At 41.7% G+C, this 27,588-nt stretch overlaps 1 protein-coding gene across 2 annotated transcripts in view; it reads left to right on the forward strand.

Moving 5' to 3' along the window:
* The window catches only part of SLC35F1 (solute carrier family 35 member F1), a 470,792-nt gene that overhangs the window by 404,327 nt on the left and 38,877 nt on the right, over nt 1-27,588 (forward strand). Inside the window, exon 8 of one of the 2 annotated variants that reach the window (XM_058735096.1) lies at nt 6,258-9,587. The exons of the other annotated variant lie outside the window; for it this stretch is intronic. Coding sequence (XP_058591079.1) covers nt 6,258-6,482 — 225 coding nt within the window. The 3' untranslated portion in view covers nt 6,483-9,587. Of the gene's footprint in view, nt 1-6,257; nt 9,588-27,588 lie in introns of those variants that run through there. 2 annotated transcript variants of the gene reach the window in all.

Consider the following 27,588-nt stretch of genomic DNA (forward strand, 5'->3'; position numbering starts at 1 on the left):
TATATGCATTCCCCTTTCCTCCTGGCTAGTGAGAAATTTTCTTTACCTGTATCTCTTTTCTTTCTAATTTGAACTTATTTTCTCCCTCCTTCCAGTTGAATTTCTCTGAGGTTCCTTAGCTCTCCAAGTGAGATCTAAATCGGATCTACATTTAAATCTCTCCTTTTTTGTCAAATAACTCCAGGAGCTTTACCCAAATCTCATTTCCGTGTACCCCAGTTTCCTAGGAAACCTCCCCAGCTACTCCTTTCCAGGTCTTTCTTCTACAAATCACAAGTGACAGTTTCTTTTTTTCCATTCAATCTTTGTTTTCTCCTGGAGCTAGAAGCACCATACATCTCCCTGTAAGAACTAAAAGAATCTTTTAAGTTTGCATTATCTATTAAATAAAAATTAGTTCTGATCATCTATAGGCCCAGGTGCAGTCATTGAGCAAAAATGACCAGAACCCCACATCAGGAACCTTAGAGAAGCCACATTACACAGAGGCATGCACCATAAGTACACTCCCCAGGAAAGAAGGAAGTGGCAGGCCCATCATATAGAAGAGGGTGGTACATAAACTCAGTAAAAGTATAGCTTCAATCCAGAGTCTCTTCATCCTTGAAACCTTATGCCTCTCTGAGGATTGCCCATGTTCTTCTCTGCTCACCCGGCCATCTTTTTGGTCAAGCTAGAAAAGGAAAGATGCTCTTGAAAATTGCCCTCTTCCTCACCTATTCTAGTTGGCATATTTATAAATGTGCCTTGAAATGGCTTTCAAACCATGTGGTTCTCTGCTTGTAGAGGCCCAAGACTCATTAGAGTCATTAGTTTGTTAAAACTCTGCTTAGATGTTTAATACCACGGCCAAAATAAAAATTTGTTCTGTCCTTAACTGATGTGTTGAATGTCCCATTAGCTAAATAGTAATCACACTGAGATGCCTTCCGGCTGGAACTAGGTTTAATCCCTAGCTGGAGGTTGAGGAACTTTTTACAGTTTTACCATCAGCCTTCCAAGCCACCCCTTCTGGACAATGGCTTGTGTCCCAGTCAAATTGCTTTAAGCAACACACAGGCATTCTCATGATGCACCATGAGTGCTTTCTGACCCTTGTTAGCAAAGAGACCCAGCAGGATGGGAAAAAGACAGCAGCAAAGTAAACAGTGTGTGCAGCACAATGATGTTGATGCAGGCCTGTCCTTTCTCAGCTTCTCAAAGCGCCAAGTCGGATAAAATGCACGTGAAGTGCATCCGCAGCACAGAACATTTAAGCGTCTTCTGGTGAGCTGCAGTTGGCTGGGGGAGGACCACGAAGGACACTTCAGACAGCAGCCTGTGCTCTTCAATGGGGACAGCAAGCCTCCACCTGAAACTTTCCCTCTGTGTAACTCGGAGATGGCTTTCGGGCCTCCTCCGGTGCCCAGGGAAGTCCTAGTTCTCTTTGCCTAGGCAATTAGGCATGAGTACTTCTTTGTAGTAAACGAGTTAAGCAGTCTAGAATATACAGAATTTTTGTTTGATTGGTTTCTTTAAAAGAATGCTCTCTCAGGATAAGTGCAGTATCCAAAACTGGGAATCGGCCTATTAGGTACCCTGATTCAATTTTCTTTCTTCTGTCAATCTATAAAGAGAAAAAATGAACTTTTTTCTTACGTTTAACCTTTCTGTTATTATTTCTAATATTCAGTATTTATCCGGATTAATCATAATGCATGTCTTTCTGGTCTCATTTTGGGCTTGTGTGCTAAATAAGACTTCCTCTACCATCTATTAATAAAAACTCTTGGGTGACTTCCAAGGTGCCTCTGTCGTATAAAATCCCATGCTATCTTTATTTTGAACAATTTTAGGATGAATTCTGCACGAATTAAGTGGAAATGCTTTGGAAGTAAAATATGTGCTGTAGTTCTAAAGCTACGTCCCAGGAAAACACTGTGGAATGGATTTATCATTCCACTTGATGGTTCCATGTTCAGAAGAGGGACAGTTTGGGTGTTCGTTCCTACAAAGGCAAAGGCATTAGCTTTACAAAGATGAATTTTTAAATATTCGTCATATCGATCAAGTCAGACTATGAATTCACATCCTTCTTGCAGGATACCGTGCATGAGATCTTTCCTGTTCCTCCCCTACATTGCCAAGTCCTCTCCACCACGAGTCTATGAGACCTCTTGTGCCAATCCACTGATCAGCAGCCCCCCTCTTCTACCCAGACTCTGCATTGTCCTCCCAAATCGTTGTCTTATCGCTCTCCCCTGACTGACCCCAGATTTGAAGATGACTTTTGGAGTTAATGATTAAGAGTCAATACTATGACTTCCCTTTCAACAAGTTTCTGCTTGCCATTCTATGTAGGAGAAATGACATTTGAGGGGTGCCTGGGTGGATCAGTTGGTTGAGCATCCGACTCTTGATTTCGGCTCAGGTCCTGATCTCACGGTTTGTGAGATAGAGCTCCCTGTCAGACTCCGTGCGCTGACAGTGCAGAGCCTGCTTGGGATTCTGTCTCTCTCTCTCTCTGCCTCTTCCCCAGTTCATGCTGCTGTCTCTCTCCCTCTCAAAAAAAAAAAAAAAAAAGAAGAAAACATTGGATTATCAAATTCAAAGTTAAAAAACGTGAAGTACACCACTGGAACAGGCTGACTTTTTCTTGTTTGTTTCTTTAGTCTGACACTTCACCGTAATTAAATTCATTCACTCACTCAAAATAAAAACAAAGAGCAAATAGCACTTCGTGGATGCCTACCCTGTTCCAGGCTCTGCACTTGACACTGGTCAAGGAAGACACAGTCCCACAGTTAAGGGAGAAAGGCAATTTAATCAATTACATAAGAGTGTTACATATATGATCATTGAATATAGCATAATGCTATAAACAATAATGACAAAACAATAATAATGACAACAAAGGTAACAGGAACTGAATGCTTGTGAGGTAGGTGTCAGATAAGTGCTTTATATGCTTTATCTAGTTTAATCTTTACAGCCACTCTGTATGGCTGTACAATTATCCCCACTTTACTGATAAGGAAACTTGGACCTGAGAAGGCTAACATACTTCTCCAAAATGACAGCTAGAAAGTAGCAGAGCTAGGATTGGAATCTAGTTTGTGATTAGAAAGCAGTTCTAACCTCAGAGGCCCCTTTGATAATCTCTCCGCCTCTGTCTGCCACAGCCGAGGCCGACTCAGGCCTAAGACCTGCAAGGCTCTTCACTTGAGACTAGGGTCATGTGAGTGGAGTTTGAAAATGGAAGTCATTAACGAAATATTTGAAATGATTATAAAGTTGGGAACAAGCCGATTTCATTTGCCAGAGCTGGGGGTAAAGACTGTAGCTCTCAAATGTAGAATTTCAGGAAGCAAGTTTAGGGGTAAATAGGTTTTCTGAGATCACCTAAAACAGTCCTGAGCGTGGGGCGCCTGGGTGGCGCAGTCGGTTAAGCGTCCGACTTCAGCCAGGTCACGATCTCGCGGTCCGTGAGTTCGAGCCCCGCGTCAGGCTCTGGGCTGATGGCTCGGAGCCTGGAGCCTGTTTCCGATTCTGTGTCTCCCTCTCTCTCTGCCCCTCCCCCGTTCATGCTCTGTCTCTCTCTGTCCCAAAAATAAATAATAAAAAAAAAGTTGAAAAAAAAAAAAAAAAGTCATTGGTCGAGGGCATATGGATGATGCCATTCGCCCATGGCACAACAAAAAAAAAAAAACAAAAAAAAAAAAAAAACAGTCCTGAGCGGTCTTCTTTTCCTCCCATTTCATTTTGCCAACAAATTTGTGAATCAAAGAATAAATTTCTTTTCATTGGGAGAAACGGAATTGATTGTTCAAGCTAATTAATTAAGTGAAGCTGTTACTACAGCCTGAGTCTAGTCTATAAATCCATCTGAGGAGGGATTATGATATGGTTTGAATATGAAGAATAAAGGAATTAAAAGGCAGGGTGAGGCAAGGGATACAGGAGTACTGATGCAGAGGGGCACTTGTACCCCAATGTTTATAGCAGCACTCTCAACAATAGCCAAATTATGGAAAGAGCCTAAATGTCCATCAACTGATGAATGGATAAAGAAATTGTGGTTTATATACACAATGGAATACTACGTGGCAATGAGAAAGAATGAAATATGGCCTTTTGTAGCAACATGGATGGAACTGGAGAGTGTGATGCTAAGTGAAATAAGCCATACAGAGAAAGACAGATACCATATGGTTTCACTCTTATGTGGATCCTGAGAAACTTAACAGAAACCCATGGGGGAGGGGAAGGAAAAAAAAAAAAAAAGAGGTTAGAGTGGGAGAGAGCCAAAGCATAAGAGACTGTTAAAAACTGAGAACAAACTGAGGTTTGATGGGGGGTGGGAGGGAGGGGAGGGTGGGTGATGGGTATTGAGGAGGGCACCTTTTGGGATGAGCACTGGGTGTTGTATGGAAACCAATTTGACAATAAATTTCATATATTTAAATAAATACATAAATAAATAAATAATTAATGCTGTTAAAAAAAAAAAAAAAGATAGGGTGAGGAATGAACTAGAAAGACAATCAGAAAATGGTCTGAGGGCACCTGGGTGGCTCAGTCGGTTAAGCATCTGCCTTCGGCTCGGGTCATGATCTTTCAGTTCATGAGTTCAAGCCCCATGTCGGCCTCTGCACTGACAGCTCGGAGCCTGGAGCCTGCTTTGGATTCTGTGTCTCCCTCTCTTTCTCTGCCCCTCCCCCACATGCACTCTCTCTCAAAATAAATAAATAAACATTTTTAAAAAGGAAAAGAAAATGGTCTGTAGTCTTAGTTACCTTGGTGTTGCTAAAGAGAGAGAGAAGGAGGGGGGTAGAGGGAAGGAAGGAGAGAGAAGGAGGAGGAGGAGGCAGAGAAGGGGAAGAGTTGAGGAGGAACAGTAGCAGGGAGGAGAAAGAGTTGAAAGAAAAACAGAAAAACCACCACTGTGGCAGGGGCTCTTAGCCTCGGGGCTGTCTTCCAGGAGCCATTTTCCTGACTGACTTTTCCACTGCAGCTGTCTTTCAAGGATTATAGCCTTGCAACTTACTTTATAGACTCTCTGGATCTTCTTCCTGTTCTTCTACGAGCTTCCAGTTAATTTTTGTCTTTTTACCAGTTTTTAGTTCTTTTAGACTGTGAGCATTAAAAATAAAATAGGAAACCCAGTCAAATTGGCCTTCTGTTGCCTCATGGATACATCCCGTGGTCAAGACTGCAACAATAGCTCTTGACTAAAATAAGATTGGGCATTCACAGCTGCATTGTATTTTGTCTACCGGTACCTCTGTGTCTCCACTGAGACGATTAAGTCCTTGAGCCATATGTTTTCATTTCTCTTTCCCCAGCATGTAGTGCCGTGCGCGATAGAGAAGGCCATACAAGAAACTATTAGCTGAACGAACGCATGAATGAATGAACGAATGAATGAAATAGAAATGGCAGCACTTGTATTGTTACCTTACTCTTCCCCAGTAATTATTCAAGCAACTACGTCCAGTGTAACTACTCAAGGAGGCCCAGAAGTTGTAATTTTTCAAAAACATATATAAATTTTCAGGCACTTGTATAAACCAGTGTTTTCTTTTTTCTCTCTCAAATCTCTATGAATTGTCAAGCAAATACTTTAGGAAGCACCATGCTACATAAACAGCTCTGCTTGGTTGTTTTCAGATTAGTAGAGCAAGAATGGAATGTTATAGGGTTTCTTGCCGTCCAAGTATAATCTATTCTTGCAAAGATAGTTACGAAAGTTAATAACAGTTCCTACAGGGAAGACAAATAGTGTCTGAATTGGATTAAGGCACAATAAGAGTGCCCAATACAGTTGTGTCAGGGAGGGGTTTGGTATTTATGGCTTCATTACAACCTTAAATGGAATATCTCTATTTCTTCTGGGTTTAATGAAGCCAGAAACAACCGCTTTGTTGAGTGATATTGGAGTTTGAGGCTTATTGGGGTTTGGGGGGTTGCTTTTAACTTGACTTATTTTAATTCACGCTTAACTAGCTCTCCCGCATCAGGTACTCAGACTGGCACTTTAAGGACAATTAGCTAAGTGTTCCTCTGTGTTCACCACAGAGCCGAGAAAAAAGATAAGGAGAATCAATAAGACCAAGCCAGTTTAGGACGAGAACATTCACTTTCCGTCAAGAGCATTGGCCAACTCATCAAGCTGCCTGTTCTGGGAGGAAATGCTCTGCTCTCCTCCCTCTGTGCCTCATTAATGTGGAAATGGTTCTGCTCTGACTGCTCAGTGACTTTGCTGTTGTGTTACCTAGTTTTCAGGACTGTATCTCCTGTCCTTCTTCACCATCCTCATCGGGCTGGTGCTCTACTCCTCCACCTCCACGTACATAGCCCAGGACCCCCGAGTGTACAAGCAGTTCCGCAATCCCTCGGGACCCGTTGTGGACTTACCAACCACAGCTCAGGTGGAGCCTTCGGTCACCTACACCAGCCTGGGCCAGGAGACCGAAGAGGAGCCCCACGTTCGCGTGGCCTAGGATGTGGCCCTCCCTGCCCCCTGCGGTCAACTCAGCGGCCGTGTGTTCGCCCTCCATCTCTGTATTGTACATAGAGAAAGGTATTTATTAGGTGCGGTTTACACAGGTGGACTGCAAGGTAGCAAATCCGAAAGCCTATAAAAGGCACGAGCTGAAGATCACCGCAGATACGGGCTCCCATCCACCTGACTTAGAGAGATGCCTAGCTAGTGTGTATCCCGACCACAACCCTCTTGCATTAATTACTGTGAAAACTTTTGAATTAAAAGCAAGTATTATTATTATTTGTATTATTATTGTTACTGTTATTACACTAACTTTCAGGAGACTGTTTTGTACTCCTGATGAGAACTATTGCCAGACCCACATGTAGTTAACATAAATCCCACTTTTCTATGGCAAGTCACTTTTTAAGAATCATACTTTATTTTTTTGCACAGTCTATATGAGTGCTGCATGCCACAGGAGCTCCATCCCTGAGAAGTTTCCTTATCCTAGGGACCTGGTGGCTAATGGTTTCCTCTGTTACTTGTTGGATTGCCTGCTCAATAAGTATTTTGTGCTGTGACCATTGTGGGGAGGGGCAACTGACCATATAATTCTCTATTCTAGGAATAGATATAAAGCAAACACTTTAGCCTTTTTATATTTCACTCTCTGACTACTCCAGGCCATTGCCTTTCTGTTGTGCCACGTGATTCTGCTGATAAAGTCGCTGTAATAACTGGATGAGGAATGTTTCATTCCTGTGGCTTATAGGAAACCCCAGAAATAATATCATATGTGTTTAGGGTAATATATATACATCTATGTATTTTAAATCTTTCTGTCCCTCCCTATATCCTCTCTTCCAAAAGTGTATTGATTTTACCTTTAATTCCTAGATTTCTTGAGTGATAATATGGAAATTGTTCAAGGCATTGGAAAAAGCCATGGCCCTCTGCCCTCTTCATTGGGTGAGACACTTTTTAAAATACACCAGCGTGGAAATTACCCTTATCGTGGCATATCACTGGTTGTGTAGCCTCCCAACAAGGTCAAGGTGCTGATGTGGAACAGTCTCTGACAATAGCTTGACTGATTTCACCATTTAGTAGTGATAAAGATGTCGTGAATGAAAAAGTTTGGCAATTGGGTCGTGTTTGGCATCCCTTCAATAGCAGAATATAGCAACGCCATATTCTTAGGGATACAGAGAATATTGCAAGGTCCTGATAAGGCTTTGAAGCATATGTCACTAGTCTAATTTTGTTGCCCTGAAAGTAGCTCTTTTTTTCAAACACACAAAAAAATCAAGAAACACTACAGACCTCTTCAATTTGGAATAGATCCTATGTGTCAGTATGTGAAACAGTCTTTAAGTTTGGCTGGCTTCAATACCATTCAAAAAGATCCAAGATGGGGTACAGGGTTTGTAAAAGGAAAATAAATGCTTATGAAACTGGGCAATTCAAACCAATACATTTTAGGCAAACAAAGCAAAACACCAGAGGGGTCCCTGTAAAGGAGGACGGATTACAGCGCAGGCAGGTTTCCAATACACCCTGCACGAGGCCTAACTACTAGGCAGGCAAACGCGCCCCCTGCTGGCAGTCAGCGCCAGGCGGCTCCTCTGCCTGCCTTCAACCCCCGGGGGTGTAGTCCTGCCCTTGGAGATGGGGAAGAAGAATGATCTCCTCGGATATGCAGATTTTATGGCCATCTCTGTTCAGCCCCTCAGAAATACGTTTTATTTTCGGAGAAGAAAATATCAATGTTAAAGCTACATCAAGTCAAAACAACTTGCCAATATCTGCTCTCTGCTACCTTCTAAACCAATTAAATACCTTTCTCTGAATATTTTGTCCATTCAGATCTGAAGACCTTTGAAGACTGTGGTTTGATTTTTGTGTTTACATTCCTTTGGTTGGCATAATTTGCTTGACTTATTGCATTTTTAGTATTTATTTTAAAGCCAAATGTTTTAGTCTTTTTTATTCATTTTTTATGACACTAATTCATAAACACTTAGTAAAGTCTTATGAGAAATAAGTGGATGAAGATATTCCAAGTCAACTCAGTCGACTGGGAATTTTTTAAAAATTTCAATTTCAGAAAGGTTTGCAACCAATGGATGGCTAAAAGTAACCATCTGGATTATTTTCTAGGATATTTCAATTGACTCCATTGTATGGAAACCAAGTGTGAATGTTAAGGTGGACTCACTGTATACCCTTTTATCATCCAGTGTCCTTGTGCACAAGACTTTCATGTCACTGGGGTCCTTCACCGTGTTGGTTCGTCCCCATTTAGAAAGGCTGATAACACGTCGAACCATCCGAGATCAGGAGTTCCAGATGGGCCCTTCGGAAAACAAAAGAAAATAGCCAAGAACAAATGTAACAACACCGGTCGGTCCTTCCGGAGTGCGTCGGGACACGAGAGCAGGACATTAACTCTAGTTGTTTTCGTTTCCGAAATATCATAACCTCAGTAGACACCAGCAAAAATCTCAGCTTTCTGACCCCACCGCCACTCTCTCCTCCACAAGTGAGACTTTAGCAACTTGTATAGAATTGGCTTGGGTAAGCAGACCACAGCTCCCCGTTACCCCGCTGGCGCTAGTGGTGAGTGCTGGTTCTCACTTCCTCGCCGGAAACTTGCACTGAGGACAGCGCTTGCCTTGGTCACACCTTCCCACAGCTCCAAAGTCTGGACCACACAACCAGGTAGACCAAGCAATGGAAACATTTGCACCACTGTGTCCCATGAAAATGTTTCAATGTTTAGTTTAGATATTGCTAACTCGTGCTATTAACCTTTTGACAAGCGTGTAGTATTGTTTGTTTTGGGTTTGTTTTTGAGTTATAACCAGTTAGTAGTCCCCGGCTAGCTCCCAGTACAGATTTTACCCCATGGGTAGGATTCTATTGTCAAGCCACATAACAAAGCACACTAATCCAGACACTGCAAATGGAAAATATGAACCAAAAAGGAAATTTACACTGATCAGTTGAACAAACTTTCCATTTTTGATATTTGCATGCTCCCCCATGGACTGGCTGTGGCAATGTAATGCCTGTATAATGTTTTCAAATAAAAATAAATGCTTTATGAAAGCACGGAGTTCTTGGTTTTCTTGAGTGTTTGTCTGCACTATGACAACCGTGGAAGGAGCTCCCCTGGGATGCTGGAAATAGCCATGAAAGTAGACAGCAGGGCACATGTCAAAAGAAACACCAGAAAGAAAATATTTCCAAATTAGGAAGGGCTCAGTTGGTGTCAGAGCCGGAGCTTTGAAAAGCCGCAGTAAGCACGTTTGTAATTTGCAAAATTAATTATTTATCTGAGTACTTAAGAAGGTGCTGGGGGCTACAGTCTTCAAGTCCACGTTTAAACACGTTAAAACACATGTAGAACAATATCAATTTTCCCCAAGAAACAGTTTCTTATGAAGGACAAAGTTCTGTGTGTGCTTCCCTTGGCACAATGCCAGACTTAAAAGACGAACACCACGTTTGTTAAGCAGAGCTCTTTGTGTCTCTCCTCTGGGCTGACACAGTATCCTGTGATTGTCCCTCCTCCACTAACTGTAGCCACCAGCAACCCCTTAAGTACTTCAGGATGATGTCTATAAATTCGCATGTTCTTGTGTGTGTTCACAATCAGACCTCAAAAATTAAAGAGCTGCAAAGACTATGTACATGAGTTATATATTTAAAATATTTTTAAAAGAAAAACACCCATTTTTCAGAAGAATAGGAATAGCAGCACACTGATCCTTTTAAAGTATTCTTTTTTTTTTTTTTTTAATGTTTATTTATTTTTGAGAGAGAGAGAGACAGACAGACAAAGCACGAGCAGGGAGGGGCGGAGAGAGAGGGAGACAAAGAATCCAAAGCAGGCTGTAGGCTCTGAGCTGTCAGCTCAGAGCCCGACGTGGAGCTTAAATCCACGAACCGTGAGATCATGACCCGAGCTGAAGTCAGACACTTAACCAACTGAGCCTCCCAGGCGCCTGCTTTGTAAAGTATTGTTGAGTGAGATCCATTATAAATAGAACAGTCTGTACTTAACACAAATAATTTGCTTCAAAATTGTGACTTAGTTTTAAAAAAGTTTTTTCCTTGAAAAATGTAAATGTTTCTCTAATGTGTTGTTTATTTAGGAGGCTTTTCACCGAAGATGAAATACATTTAAACTTCAAGCCAACCTGTGTCCAAATGCCCAGCAATTCATTGGAGTCCAAAGAGTATACATAATAAATGCATATGACATGTATACTCTGTCTCCCCAGTGAATTATAATTTTTTTAAGAGAAAGAACTCGGTTTTCTAAATGCTTGGAAGTTCTTGCGAAGGTAAGATAAGGCAGCACTTGGATGATTTAGCATGAAGAAAAAAGAGAAACAAGCACAATTCAGCAGGAGAGCTGTAATAGATTATATTGTCTCGATGTTGCGTAGGAAAACCAACTGTAATATCCAAATAACAGGATCTGAAACCAGATCCATTTTCAGGCCTAGCAAAACAGCTTGCACAGGGAAGGTACTTGTACATCTTTTTTTTTTTTTTTTTTTAATGGAGTCTAACTTCTTTACCCAAAATAGAAAATACAAGAGTAAGATTTCTATTACAAAATGTTCCCTTTTCTACTACATGAGTACTTTTTTCTGTAAAATTCCTGTTCTTGGAAAGGAAGAAACCACTGGTCCACTTAAATGCACCATTCTGGGGCGTTTTTTACAAACTCTTAAAATGTGTACCCCTTCAGGTTGGCCCCGGGATAAAAAAACAGCGAAGTGAAGTTCTTTTTTTTACTTGCAAATAGTGTTTTTGAATTTATAACATTGCTTCTTAATTATGCACGCTGGTCTTTCTTTTTTCCTTCCTTTCTTTCTTTTTCTTTGATTTCTTTTTTTTTTTTCTGTTTTTTTTTTCTTTCTGCAAGAATAAACAAAGGGATCGCTATGGGCCACCTAGGCAGTATCTCTGCCTTTTATTCTCTATGTGGTCAAAAATGTTTAATTCAAAAAAATTACAATACAGCTGGGAAATCCCACACCTACCAGATGGCCTTACATCAGGGCATGAAAGGACAAGCCATTGTGTGTCACTTTTCAGACAGCCAGACAAGTCGCGTCCAAACACTACTGCAGCCTGATTAACAAGGAAAACTAATGATCAGAGGGAGCAGGTCTCTGGGAATAGACTAAAATTAGGGGCTTCCATTTGGATAGACAAAGGCCTGGTGTGGGTAAGACTAAAATCTATCAAATGAGCTTGTTCGCCAGGCCTCAGCATTAGAGCTGGAGACAATCCGATAATGCTTGAAGGATAATTTCAGGATACATAAAGATAAATATTACTTTACACAATGGGGAGTAATCTTCCTGAACTCATTACCTCAAAGTGATATGTTAAGTCACCTAATAGACGGGAGAGCTACAATAAGGCGTTAAGTAGGCTGTGTAATTCATTATCCAATCTGTTAACGCTTTCAAGAGTGAAAGCAGACACTATTAATAATTATGCCTGGACAATAGGCATTGGACCCAGTGTGTCCCAGGCGGACCTGAATGCGTGCTCACCCTGGCTTTAAGAGATAATACCAGCAGGTCCCTCACTGTGGGAAGCTGGCAGCATCGTGGATGGCCATGTCTTTTTGCCACTAGATGTCACCGTCTGAGGTGAAACACCAGGGTGAAGCCCACCTCCTACTCAGGATGGTGAGGCTGTTCCTGGATTCCCATTTTTGGAGGGCAGCACTGGCCTAGGGCCCCAGCTGACTGTTCAGGCCTCCTCCTTGGAAACATCCGTGGATGGGGGTTGGTGGAGAGGTGGCTAGGAGTTCAACGGTAACATCTCCAACATCTTCACACCTTCTTTATCGCTAAATAGATAAAGTAAAAGAGCAAGAAAGAAACACATGAGGGCTAAAGGAAGCTATACTGCTGGAATTATTCAGAAGCAAATTACATTGGAAGTTGACAAACCCGTATGTTTCGAGAAGTGCTCAACAACAAGTCAATGCACGCATAAATGAATGCACACTCCTCGTGGGAGGAAGAGAGAGATTCCCAGGTCCTGAAGAACAGATGCCTTGTGGCACTGGATCAGAACCCTTCAGCCATTCGGCACCAACATGTTCTCCAACAGTGTCCACAGATGTTATTTTTGTCATGTTCTAGCAAGGCTGGGTCTTGTTCATGCCTTTCTTGGCCTTGCCTTTGTAGACAAGGAGAATTATTTCCTCAGCACCTGAAGAGGTTTGATAAATTTTAAGTAATAGTAATAATTGCAGTTTCACAGATGGTTGGCCACTTGCCAATTCCACAGCAAACTAGAAAAGCAATAAAGCAAATCTACTTGTTCTTAAAATGACTACTTTTCTAAATGAAATTACCAAAGAGAGAGGCAACGGGCTAATCACTGGAATAATCAAAACAGTCTCATTATGGGACTCCCTGTGAGCTTTTGTTTGAATTCTCTAATGTAGTTTTTGGCATTAAATAGGATTTTAAAAGCTAAATAGGTCACACATGCATACAAATGGTTGAGTGAATCACATAACTGCTTTATGTGCCCCAAGATTCTGCCTATCAGGCTGCGTTTTAATTAAAAGGAAAATTGTCAGGAATAGAGGACAACTTAATGTGGGGGAGTTTGGTGTCAGAGTTGAAGGCTGAGACTTGACTTGGCATTTACTTTTCAACTCACAATCATGACTTCCAAACAGCAATGGAGTTCATTTTCATTTTGGTTGAAAGCTTAGACACAGAATCAGAGACCTAGAAGGAACACAGAAAGTCATGTTGTTGAAAATGTTAAGTCATTTTATGGCACCTAAGTGTGGGGATAGACTAGTTGAAAGAAAGATGTTTTAGCCTGGAGAAGCCATGTAGCTTTGCTCACCACTGGCAAAATTCTGTGGAGAGCACCATACAGAATGATTCCCCAGTTAAAGAGGCTGCTCTGAGATCACCAGAAACCAGAGTCATAGAGCCAATGCCGATCCTTCCCACTCAGGGCTCAGGCAGCTTTGTCCTTAGGAAGATTCCTATTTCCACCCAACTCTGTAAGTGCAATCCCAAAGAGAAGAGAAAGGAAACAGCATTTGTCAAAGGTAAGTGGATTAAACTGTGGTTAATTTGCAGCTGGGAAATAGTTCCTCTGCTACTCCTACTCAAAACACACGTGCAAGAGGACCTTTGGGGATGAACATCGCCTATGAGACTCCCAAAACCAGACAAGCTGCTAAAAGTTGCAATGGTCTACTTCCAAGCGCTGTCCCAGTGTTGAGAGCTCACTGCTTCAGGACACTCACTAGCTGTCAGTCGTGTATTCTTCGATGACCTGTGGCAGGTTAGCATCACTAGTGAGGCTGCTGCCCTTGAGAACCAAGTCACAGCCCTTGAATGAAGGCCAGATTTGTGAAGGAGCTTCTCCATTCCTCCTGACTACTGGAGCCACATAAGCCACTCAGTCAAGTGACCCTTGTGAGACAAGGATGTGGGGAAATAAGTCATCAAACAAGAGATCATGATATTGGAGCTTTGAAAATTTAAAAGCAAAAGCTGCCCCTGCCTTGTCTGAAGAATGCATACAGATGTTCATGCTGTGACCTCAGTCTCTTAAAGCCCTGGGAGTCCTATAGGGCCACCAGCTCCTGGGTTACCGGGATTTTTGGTGAAAGCACCCTTCTACCATTTCTCTTGTGGTTGCTTGAATGTATGGTTTCTGTTTGTAATGCAGTCTTCTTTTCTTGATTCTTTTTTTTTTTTTTTTTTAAGTAATTTCTATGCCCAGCATGGGGCCCAAACTCACAACCCTGAGATCAAGAACTGGTACAGCCGCTCTGGAAAACAGTATGGAGGTTCCTCAAAAAACTAAAAATAGGTCTACCCTATGACCCAGCAATAGCACTGCTAGGAACCTACCCAAGGGATGCAGGAGTGCTGATGCATAGGAGCACTTGTACCCCACTGTTTATAGCAGCACTCTCAACAATAGCCAAATTATGGAAAGAGCCTAAATGTCCATCAACTGAAAAATGGATAAAGAAGATGTGGTTTATATATTCAATGGAGTACTACTTGGCAATAGGAAGAATGAAATCCTGCCAATTGCAGCAACGTGGATGGAACTGGAGGGTATTATGCTAAGTGAAATAAGTCAGGCATAGAAAGACAGATACCATGTTTTCACTCATATGTGGATCTTGAGAAACTTAACAGAAGACCATGGGGGAGGAGAAGGGGGGGAAGTTAGAGAGGGAGGGAGGCAAACTATAAGAGACTCTTAAGGACTGAGAACAAACTAAGGATTGATGGGGGGTGGGGGAGAGGGGAAAGTGGGTGATGGGGATGGAAGAGGGCATTTGCTGGGATGAGCACTGGGTGTTGTATGGAAACCAATTTGACAATAAATTATATTAAAAAAAAAAAAAAAAAGAGCTGCATGCTTTGCTGACTTAGCCAGCCAGGTGCCCCTTGATTCTTGGCAATGTAAAGAAATAGACTTGTATGCAATGTTGTTAATTACATTATCATGATAAAGTAGAATATCTTCCACAGGGTATAGCATAATTCCTGTTTCTAATGAGAAGATACTAGCATCTGCTTTTTGGAATCAGATTATTTCTGTCTAATCCTGAGATGATTGACCCAGCTGCAGCACTCCACATGGCTGCCATCTTCTCTGCTTGGGGTTTCCTTACTTCATTAGTTCATTCTTGATAACTGCCTCTTGGAGTGTTTCGGAAAAAAATTTTTTTTTCCTTATAACTTAACTATATTTGATCTTTTGTTTTTAAAGCCACTTAAGAAGAGGAGAGGGGCGCCTGGGTGGCTCAGTCGGTTAAGCGTCTGACTTCAGCTCAGGTCACGATCTCATGGTCAATGAGTTCGAGCCCCGCGTCAGACTCTGGGCTGATGGTTCAGAGCCTGGAGCCTGCTTCCAATTCTCTGTCTCCCTCTCTCTCTGCCCCTCCCCCGTTCATGCTCTGTCTCTGTCTCAAAAATAAATAAATGTTAAAAAAAAATTAAAAAAAAAAAAGAAGAGGAGAAAACTTTACTGAGCATGAATGATCATATCTCAGATATTGCCTCTAGGCTGTATGCACATTTGTTTTACAAAAAGAATAGAATTAGATTTTTTAACATTACACTGCATATTTATTATAACACTCTGGGTCCTAAATAACAGTTACTTTAAAATCAAATCATGGTTTTAAAAAAATTAAAAATCATTATATTTTCCAACATCTTTACCTGTCAACACTATGCTTCAAGATTCCCACATTAGTTAAACACTGTGAAATGTCTTACTGCGGGTGAGGCTGGTTCACGCCATCCATCCTGCAGAATAAATTGATTTTTTTTCAATGGGATTATTAGCTAATTTACCTTTTCTTTCTCTTGTGTTTTTATTTCCAAAGTTGAAAAAAAAATATTTTTTACATCTTTTTTCCATTCATCCAAAGAAACATTCTTGAGAAGAAGTTTTGACCAGGTAGAATAATGTGGAGATAATATAGCAATCAACTCACTGTTACCCTGATTATAATAAACTGAAAATTTTTCTTTTTTCTTATATGCTCTATCCTTGGAACAGACTAATAAGTAAAAGTTTAATTTTAGAGATGAAAATCTAAAACAAGGCATTAAAATTAAGCCCCCAAACCAAACTAAAGACAAGTTTTGGTTACAGTCAGATGTTTTGCACCAACCAGCTTCTGCCCTTGACTGGTCCACTTACAGCAAATAGACAGGTGTGGACCGGAGTTCCAACAGACTCTGTTCAGTTCTCATGGCTCAACAATGTGGTAAGACAAGTGCTTGGCACAAAAACAGACACATAGACCAATGGAATAGAATAGAAACCCCAGAACTAGACCCACAAACGTATGGCCAACTCATCTTTGACAAAGCAGGAAAGAACATCCAATGGAAAAAAGACAGTCTCTTTAACAAATGGTGCTGGGAGAACTGGACAGCAACATGCAGAAGGTTGAAACTAGACCACTTTCTCACATCATTCACAAAAATAAACTCAAAATGGATAAAGGACCTGAATGTGAGACAGGAAACCATCAAAACCCTAGAGGAGAAAGCAGGAAAAGACCTCTCTGACTTCAGCCGTAGCAATCTCTTACTCGGCACATCCCCAAAGGCAAGGGAATTAAAAGCAAAAGTGAATTACTGGGACCTTATGAAGATAAAAAGCTTCTGCACAGCAAAGGAAACAACCAACAAAACTAAAAGGCAACCAACGGAATGGGAAAAGATATTTGCAAATGACATATCGGACAAAAGGCTAGTATCCAAAATCTATAAAGAGCTCACCAAACTCCACACCCGAAAAACAAATAACCCAGTGAAGAAATGGGCAGAAAACATGAATAGACACTTCTCTAAAGAAGACGTCCGGATGGCCGACAAGCACATGAAAAGATGTTCAACGTCGCTCCTTATCAGGGAAATACAAATCAAAACCACACTCAGATACCACCTCACGCCAGTCAGAGTGGCCAAAATGAACAAATCAGGAGACTGTAGATGCTGGAGAGGATGTGGAGAAATGGGAACCCACTTGCACTGTTGGTGGGAATGCAAATTGGTGCAACCGCTCTGGAAAGCAGTGTGGAGGTTCCTCAGAAAATTAAAAATAGACCTACCCTATGACCCAGCAATAGCACTGCTAGGAATTTATCCAAGAGATACAGGAGTACTGATGCATAGGGACACTTGTACCCCAATGTTTATAGCAGCACTCTCAACAACAGCCAAATTATGGAAAGAGCCTAAATGTCCATCAACTGATGAATGGATAAAGAAATTGTGGTTTATATACACAATGGAATACTACGTGACAATGAGAAAGAATGAAATATGGCCTTTTGTAGCAACGTGGATGGAACTGGAGAGTGTGATGCTAAGTGAAATAAGCCATACAGAGAAAGACAGATACCATATGGTTTCACTCTTATGTGGATCCTGAGAAATGTAACAGAAACCCATGGGGGAGGGGAAGGAAAAAAAAAAAAAAAGAGGTTAGAGTGGGAGAGAGCCAAAGCATAAGAGACTGTTAGAAACTGAGAACAAACTGAGGGTTGGGGGGTGGGAGGGAGGGGAGGGTGGGTGATGGGTATTGAGGAGGGCACCTTTTGAGATGAGCACTGGGTGTTGTATGGAAACCAATTTGACAATAAATTTCATATATTAAAAAAAAAAAAAAAAAAAAAAGACAAGTGCTGCCAAAGTTATGTGCCCACGTGGAGGGAAAGTCAAGATGTGAGGAGAGAATCCAAGTTAGCTGAAATTATCCAGGGCACCTTGTATTCGCCATGGATACTCCTGATAATGCTCCTATCTAGACTCACTGTGGGAGGTTCTAAAACCTACCTCATCAGGAGGATTTGAGACCATCTCTCAGTCACTTGCTTACGGATTGAGTTCTATTTGTGTTATATACACTAAATGGCAATTTTCAGGGAAGGAAACTAAAGATCTCTTCTACCTCTACTCCTTTGCAACTTGATCTAGTAGCTGTCTGTTTTTACCTTCAAGGGATTTGTTTTCCTTCATGTTCATCACTTGAACATCTTATTCCACCTGTCAATCTCTGGCAAAGTTGTGAACTCAGGTCTTCAAGATTTTCCTGGGAAGCCCAAGGCCCAAGACTAAAGACATTGGTTTTGCCCAGCATCCCATGGCACATGTGGCTCAGAATGAGATAAATGGCTGAAAACAAAACAGTCAAGTTACATTTCTCCTTCCCGAATGCAACTATGGATATTGTTAGGATTTGATTCCACTGCATGCCCTTTTCTGGTGGACAAATGAAGCCTTGGAACAAGCCAAACCTGACTTTACCATTTGCATCTCCAGCTGCTCCCTTTATAAAATCAAGCTCAAGTTGTCTGATATGGACAACTGACAATGGACGTGACTTTCCCCGCCCTTGGAGGGTGACCTAGAGCTGCAGTAATGAGTGTGAAATCTTCAAGGGGAGGAGGAAGCCCGGCAACGAGTGCCAGACTTCCAAGTCTCTCCCTTTACATACCTGTTTACTCATTGCCTATCTTGGAGCTTCCTCGTTCAAGTTTTTAGAGGAATCAAAGCATCTTCTTTGAATCTGTCACAGATTTCCATATAGCTACATTTACGACCACTACCATTCATGGTACTGTGTGCTGGGCACTGAGCATTGTAGCAATTGTCTCATTTAATCCTCAAAACAATCCTATGGGGTGGAGTGTAAAATGTATCTTAATTATTTTAATGTGGTAATGGAGGCACGGATGGATTTTATACAATGGCCAAGTTTGTACAATGATTTTATAAAATGGCCACGGTTATACGATGCGCCAGTGATTATGAGACCAAGATTCAACAGGTGAGCCTGACTCCAAAGACATCAGAATACACTATTGGACAAGCTGTCTCATGATAACCTCAGAAAAGGATTTAGTTGACCAAAGCTTTGAGGACCTGTCCACAAAAATGGAGTGATGAGCATGGGGGAGAGATATGAAGTGACTTTTGCATCCAAAGAGAGAAACAGCTATATTGTAATGACTAAATGAGTTAACATAAGAAACCAATGCCAACTGCACTCGTAGCTCATCTTTTTTTCATGGGCAATGACAAGCAGATTCTCCTTTGTGCAGTACCCACAGCAACAGATGGTCTGAAGGAAAGAAACAGTTCCCTCAGCCAACAGAAGAAATACTGACTTGCTCCAGAAGTAGAGAGATGTAGTCAGGGCAATGTCCTGCCTGCTGAAGGAGCAAGTCTCCCGCCATGCACCCTCCCCCACACAGACATCTTACACAGGTCACATCTACATTCATTGCTTTATCTGCATGCTGCTTAACTTTGCAGCAGCCTTTGGCACAGCCTACCATGCCCTCCTTCATGAAACACTTCTTTCTCCTGAAGTTCATGGAACTTCGCAGGCCACTGCTTTTTGGTGTCATTTACTGGATCCTCTTTCTCTTCCACAACTATAAACATCGGGGGTCCCTATGGCTCTGCTCTTCCTTTGCTTGTCCTTTAATCTACACTCAATATCGCTGCTTTAAACATTGCTTCATGCTGTCGGCACACTTGTGTCTCCAGCCCAGACCTCTCCCTGTGTGCCCATCTCCACTTGGACAACTGCTTGGACCTCTCAAACCCTAACTTGTCTGAGACAGAGTTCGTGATTCCCCCCAAATCTGCTTCTCCTCCAGGCCTCCCCATCTCACTTCAGAGGACCATCATCTACCTGATGATTCATGCTCGATTTTGTTCTCTCCATCAGCATCCATATCCAATTCACCGGTCAGTCTTATCCTATGGCTTGTGTCCTAAGTCTGACTATTGGTGCAGTGTTTCAGCCACCCAGGTCCAGGCTACCTTCCTATCCTGAACTATGGAAACTGCCACCTTGTGCTTTCCCATTTCTACCACCCTACAATCCATTCTCTGCACAGTGAGGTCTATCTAAAAATGTACATTATACCCTGCCATTTCCCTGCACAAACCCAAGTCTCTTTCCATAGATATTAAAATAAAATTTGGGGTGCCTGGGTGCCTCAGTTGTTTAAACGCCCAACTCTTGGTTTCAGCTCTGGTCATGATCTCACAGTTTTGTGAGTTCAAGCCCCATGTCTGGCTCTGCACTGGCAACACAGAGCCTGCTTGAGATTCTCTCTCTCTCTCCCTCTCTCTCTGCCCCTCCCCTGCTCTCACTGTCTCTCTCTCAAAATAAATAAACTTTAGAAAAAAAGAATAAAGTTGAAATAACTTATCATAGTTCTCAAGACCCATGGGACCTGGATCCCACTGAGATTTACAACTGTTTTTTTCTACCCTCCCCTCACTCATTGACCACACAGGTATCATCTCTTCTTCTCACAGACTGAGTGAGGCCCTGATGGCCATCAGCCTAGGATGTGTGCCCCCTCAAGCAGCACAGCGCTGGTATATCTCATTTGGTTTCAGTTTAGATGCTACCTCCCCAAAAGGCCTGCTTTGGTTAGCCTTACCCCAGGCTCACTCTTTTCAATTGCCCTGATTTAGTTTCTTCATGGCATTGCCCACTATTTAAAATAACCCCTTGGCACGACTGGGTGGCTCAGTTAAACGTCCAACTTCAGCTCAAGTCATGATCTCACAGTTTGTGAGTTCGAGCCCCACATCAGGCTCTGTGCTGACAGCTCAGAGCCTGGAGCCTGCTTCGGATTCTGTGTCTCCCTCTCTCTGTGCCCCATCCCCGCTCATGCTCTCTCTTTCCCTCAAGAATAAATAAAACATTAAAAAAAAGAAGAATATGGGGGCGCCTGGGTGGCTCAGTCGGTTGAGCATCCGACTTCAGCTCAGGTCACGATCTCGCGGTCCGTGAGTTCGAGCCCCGCAAGGGGCTCTGGGCTGATGGCTCGGAACCTGGAGCTTGCTTCGGATTCTGTGTCTCCCCCTCTCTCTCTGCCCCTCCCATGCTCATGCTCTTTCTCTCTCTAGGTCTCTCAATAATAAATAAGCGTTAAATAAATAAATAACCCCTTAATGTATTTGTTTCATTACCATATTCTCCACTAGAGTATAAACTCAGTCGGTGGCTCAGTCAGTTAAGCATCCAACTTCAGCTCAGGTCATGATCTCGGAGTTCGTGGTTTGAGCCTCGTGTCGGGTTCTGTGCTGACAGCTCAGAGCCTGAAGCCTGCTTCAGAATCTGTGTCTCCCTCTCTCTCTGCCCCTCCCCCACTCATGCTCTGTCTCCTCTCTCAAAAAATAAACTTAAAAAAAAAAAGAATATGGTTAGAGTATAAACTCTGTAAGGCTGGAAAGATTAGGTAGCTGTTTTTGCTTGAAGCAACAGAAACTGGCTCTGACCAGATTAAGGAGAAAGGAATTTGTTGAGCAGGCTCTGACCCTTTGAGATAGAATTTGAATAGCATTTATGTTCCTAGTACCTCTGACTTATCTTTGAAAAACAAAACATGACTTATAATCACCAGGAAGCATTTTTTTTAAGTGAGAAATCGCATTTTAGAAAATATTCAGTCCTTTCACAAATATATAGAGGGGTGTGAGTAACTTTGGACCTTAAGACTCATGGCCATTTATCCAAATCTGGGCAAAAAAAGAACAATCTTTAGGGGAAGGATAACAATTCTTCTGTAAAAAATATGAAGTTAAGACAACAATGATGATGAACACTGTCTCTTAAATAAATTATTCAGCCAGAAAATTAGACTCCAAAATAAGAGAAAATCAGAAAATTATTTATCTTGGTCCTGGTGGCAATCAACTCTAAGCTTTGGTTTAATAAAACATGAAGTAACCCTTGCTATTGTAGGGGAAGAAAAACCTTTTCCTGACTCTCTTAGGGAAGGGACCCTGGCTGCGTCTAAAAATTAAACTGACAAAGACAGGTTAAGAGGAGAAAAGTATGCAAATTTACTTAGTATAAGTTTTATTTGACACAGAAGCCTTCATAAAGAAATAAAGAATCATGGGGCACCTGGAAAGCTCAGTCAGTTAAGCGTCTGACTTCAGCTCAGGTCATGATCTCACAGTTCATGGGTTCGAACCCTGCGTTGGGTTCTGGGCTGACAGCTCGGAGCCTGGAACCTGCTTTGGATTCTGTCTCCCTCTCTCTCTGCCCCTCCCCCACTTGTGTTCTGTCTGTTTCTCAAAAATAAATAAACATTAAAAAAAAATTTTTTTAAAGAAATGAAGAATCACAAAAATGGTTAAACCTGAGTGTTTTTATGCCAGGTTTGATGAAGAGTGAATAATCATGGAGAAATACAGGACAAAGGGAGTATATGCTAAATGTAATAAGCTGGAGAAATTCAATAAGGCCTATTTATTTGGATTCTTCTCCCTCATGTTAAAGATAGGGCTGTTCCTTTCATCCACCTACAGGGAGGGCACTTCTCACCAGAGGTTCTTGCAAACTGCTTCAAGGGAGAAGGGCAGGGGAAGGTCAGAGAGACCTTATTGCTTCTGACATTTTCTCAAACTTCTTCAGCTTAAAATATTCAATGATCAAGGTGTCATATTTGGGGATAACATGTTCCGAATCCTGTCAATGCCAAACTTGCAAGTTATTTTTAAATAAAAAATGTAAAATTTAATTGAAATAATAAGGGTTTCTCCTGAACATGATATGAAATTTCTTTATTTAATAGCTCTTTCCAGATCCTCTTGATATTCAGTATAATATACTTTCTGGAAACCATAATGTCTGAAACACAAATATTCTTTCATGCCAAAGATCGATTATACTGTCCTGCTATAGAAGGTTTGAGATCCGATAGGCTGGGACTGAATCTTTTCCCTAAGTGACAAAGTCTGGGGAAAAAAAACTCAAAGAAACAGGATTTTCCTAGTTCTGTGAGCCAAATGATTCCCTCTAGCAGTTCTGATGGAAAGCAGTTGAGGAGTGTCAGCTTGACTTTCATCATGAAATAAACGCATCCTTACATGGAAAACAAGAGCCTGCAAAACATTTAATAAAAATTCAAAAATACAAATTTTAAAAAGCATTTTCATTACTGTGTGACTCATCAGTTTTACCCCCAGAGATTCTGGCATCAGGCCAGGAGATAATCATCTTCCAGAATAAAAGGAAAAGCAATAAATGTCATGAAAACCAGGAATGCATGGAGATAAATAATGGGCAAACCGTTCATAATTTCAAATGTCCTTCATAATGTCCCCATGTTTTGATGTTGGGATCCTTTGGGAATTTTCAAAATTAGAATATCAAAGTGATGCTTAACTTCCTGTCATCTGAGCTATGGGATATGAACGGCACAGAAAGAGTGAAAATTCACAGACCACACTAAAAATTTCATGTTAGTCAAGAACTTTAAGCTTTTCCTCACAAGATATTTTTCCAGAGAGCCTAGCAAGCAGCAAAGTTGGATGATGGGAGTTTTGATTCCTTTCCTTTCTTCAACCTACCCCTGAAGGTTTCTAGATATCAGGAAATGCAGGCAGGTGGTCTGCATGCAGTCAAGAGCTCTCTGTCGTTTCCTCATCCTCTTCTGCCTCTTGAGAGAATACTTTAAGGAATACTTCATGTTGCATATTAAGACACAGATACTGCAATTTTCTCTGGAAAAGAAATGAATGTCAGTGTCTATTACTGTCAATCTCATTCTTCAACAGTTACTTCCAAGATAAAGAAAAAATACGACCTAGGGATAGAGGAGAAACAGAGCCAGCTACCACCATGCTTAAAAGTCAAAAAGGGATTGGTCTCAGAAATAATGAAAAGCAAAATAATAGTGGCAGGTTGGCATTAAATTCTAAAATGCTGGAGTGACTGAAAGAATTTCTTCCTGTGTATAAATGCAGAGAACCTCTAAAATAAACAACCCTACAAATAAAAAGCTAATAGAAGTTTATTTTTAATGCTATAAATAAAACAGGAACGGGAGCCTTTAGAAAATAAGGACATGGGAGCTTCCCCTTCTATTTTGCCACGCAAGGAGTTGAGAATCAAAAGCCTCCACTGGGAATGAAAGCAGGATGAGCCAGCCACCCACTCACTCCCAGGGCTCTGCCTCGGCCTGGCCCTCTAGCAGTGAGGGCTGTAGAGAGAGGGAAAAGAGCAGCCTCTGGCAGCCACCATTGCACCCAAACAGCCAACAGCAGGAGAGTCCGTTCTCAGGTCAGCATGGCAGCCAACAGAGACCATCCTGTGCTCACTTGGAGGCCTGGGCCTGTGGGACCAGATGGTGTAATAGTAGGTAGAATAGGAGCCCCTCCAAAAGATACATTTACCCAGGACCTCTGAATGTGAACCTATTTGGTAAAAAGGGCCGTTGCAGACATCATTAAATGAAGGACCTTGAGATACGACCATCCCAGGCTACCCAGGCAGGCCCTAAATCCAATGACAAATGTCCTCACAGGAGACAGAAGAGAAGACAAAGGACAGGGCCATGTGAAAATGGAGGCTTCACTTGGAGTCACAGCCACAGCTGTATCTGTAAGTATGGTATGTAAGTTCCTAGAAGTTCAGGTGTAAGTTTATACTTGGTAGGATTGCTTGTTCAGCTTCACAAATCAAAGCCAACTGGCTGGACGATATGATTTGCAGGGGAGGGAAAATAGCTTTTTTCTTTACCCATCTAAGTTCTTGACTGGGACCTCTGTAACAAAAGACAGATTAACAATAGAAAAAACATACAAATTTATTTAATATAAATTTTACATGACACAGAAGCCTTCATAAAGAAATAAAAAAGCTCAACGTGAGTGGGTTTTTTTTTTAATGTTTTTATTTATTTTTGAGAGAGAGACAGAGCACAAGGCGGGGAGGTCAGAGAGAGAGGGAGACACAGAATCAGAAGCAGGTTCTAGGCTCTGAGCTGTCAGCACAGAGCCTGATGCAGGGCTTGAGCTCACGAACCACAAGATCATGACCTGAGCTGAAGTCGGGTGCATAACCAACTGAGCCACCCAGGTGCCCCCTGAGTGGGTTTTTTTAATATTTGTGTATTTATTTAACTTGAGAGAGAAACATGAGCAGGGGAGGGACAGAGAGAGAGAGAAGGAGACAGAGACCAAGCAGGATCCACGCTATCAGCACAGAGCCCGATGTGGGGCTTGAACTCATGAACCGTGAGATCATGACCTGAGCTGAAATCAAGACTCAAACACTTAAGTAACTGAGCCACCCAGGCGCCCTTCAACCTGAGTGTTTTTTAATGCTAGATTTGATGATGGGTAGAGGGTACCTCTTACATGAGAGTTTTAGGACTTGCTTCGGGGGATGATCAGAAAGCACTTCCTACAGAAGCCATTTCTCAAATTCCTTCAGCTTGAAATATCCACTATGCCAAGGTGCCATATTTTGTGGGTAACATGTCCTGAACACCATTAGATTATTAGGATGCTTGTTCTCTAGTCCAAGATTTTCTACTTGATTAGTAAGCCCAAGCTGATTGTAATCTTTTGGAGGACAAGTTTCTGTCCCCCAAAAAGTGTTCAAGGACCACTGTCAATGTGGACTCTGATTTTGGTCATTTTTTTCTGCCTCTATCAGCTCTAGAGATGTGGGCCTCTCAAATTACATACAAGTAGGAATTATCCAATTATTCATTTATTATTATTTTTTTAAATATTTATTTATTTTTGAGACAACACCAGCAGAGGAGGGGCAGAAAAAAGGGGCAGAGGATCCAAAGCAGGCTCTGTGCTGACAGGCTGACAGCAGCAAGCTCAGTGTGGGGTTCGAACTCACAAACCGTGAGATCATGACCTGAGACGAAGTCAGATACTCAACCGACTGAGCCACCCAGTTGCCCCTAAGCTACCCAATTTTTTAAAGGTCCATAAATTTAAGACCTGATGGCTAACTAAATGTTCTATCTCAAACATTCCTTGCCCTATTACAAGATTCGATTTCTCTGGCCTGTCTAGTATGCGTAGGCATGACAGGCATGGGTAATTTGGTACAAACTCCTGGATCGTGGCTAACCTCTGTATCACTTTCTGGAAAAATTGGTCCAGACTAAAGTAATATTTTCCACAGTTTTTATTTCCATGAGGAGGAATCTGTTGTGGCCTGTATCATCGAGATTCTTTATTACAACCTGGATACCTTAAGCAAAAAAGGAATTATTGGAAACAAGTATTAGGTAACTCAGAAGCCCAATAAAGAAGGCAGAGAGTTAGGCTCGTAAAAGAGGAAAAACCCAAAATAAAGACAGAGTCAAATAGCAGCTGCTGCTGTCATTGCTGAGCACTTCTCTGGTCACTCAACTCAGCTGCCACTGGACACTGTCATCAGTTACAGACAATGCTGCTCCACCACGACCACAGCTACTGAGAATCCAATCCCACAGTCCATTTCATCTGCATACCATTATACTTAGATTCAAAGTTTGAATGTACGCTTAACCAGGTCATGTGCCGGGAAGAATGGAGCTCCCTTAACTCATGGCTTCTGCAATGGTTCCTATCACCCACCAAGACTCGTACAGTAAGGGATTTCCCCACACCAAAAATCTCAACAGCCAAAAATCATATCAGATGGGCTAATTTGCATGGGTTCTGTGGAGATCCTGGTCATTTCTGTCTATCTTGAACTTAAATAGCACCTATATTGAGACTCAGAATTGGAACAAATAGATTGGATAAAGACTTCCATCAAGCTATCTACATATTATATATTATACAATATACATATGGCTATAAAGCCATATGATCTGATTATCCTTTTAGTTTATGCTTAATATCTCTTTGGGAAGAGCACATCACACCACGAGGCCTTCCCACTTACATAAACAGAGCTGAGAAGTCTCTTAGATGCAGGTAATGGGACCTCACAACCGCAAACTAGAGTAGTCCTAAACAACACTTCCTTGCTTTTCTCATGTCACAGACACACATAGACAGCAGTAACATTTGTAAGGCACATTAAAGGAAACAGATGCAGTTGTTGGGTTACGTGCATTCGATCTGGGGATGTGCCCAGGTACTCCAGCTGTCTGAAGTCACCTTAACAACTGCGTGCATCAACATCGTAGTTCACCCCACGCCCTCTAATATCTATCCCTGGATTCAGCCTGGTTAGCAGAGACCTGAGCGCTAGAACTACACTATTTTTACTGAACTAATCTTTGAGGCAGTGCCATTAGGATATACTGAAGGTTGTTAATAAAAGACAGTTCGTAAAGATTTATTATTGTATAGCTGTACAGATGGCTGTTGCTCCTTAAACCATGCATATCCTCTCAATTACACTCACAGCAGAACTTTCTCTCTGATCTCAGTATCAAGAAAAGCTGTGTGCTCTTGAGCACCTGTTTTTGGTTTTATGTCACAGACCGGACACTGTAAATCCTGTAATAGATCAAATTTCTCTGCTAAACTGGCTCTGGGAGGGTTAGAATAAAATTTGAAGCCTGTCTCTAACATGTTTACAGGATTCCAAAGCATGTGTACTAACCTCACACATGACTCCATCTCACTTTCCTATCCTTCTTTTTTACATTTATTTATTTATTTACTCTTTAAAAATATGAAATTTATTGTCAAATTGGTTTCCATACAACACCCAGTGCTCATCCCAACAGGTGCCCTCCTCAATACCCATCACCCACCCTCCCCACCCTC

This window comes from Neofelis nebulosa, chromosome 6 (genome assembly GCF_028018385.1).
Source record: "Neofelis nebulosa isolate mNeoNeb1 chromosome 6, mNeoNeb1.pri, whole genome shotgun sequence".
In the NCBI taxonomy this organism is placed as follows: domain Eukaryota; kingdom Metazoa; phylum Chordata; class Mammalia; order Carnivora; family Felidae; genus Neofelis; species Neofelis nebulosa.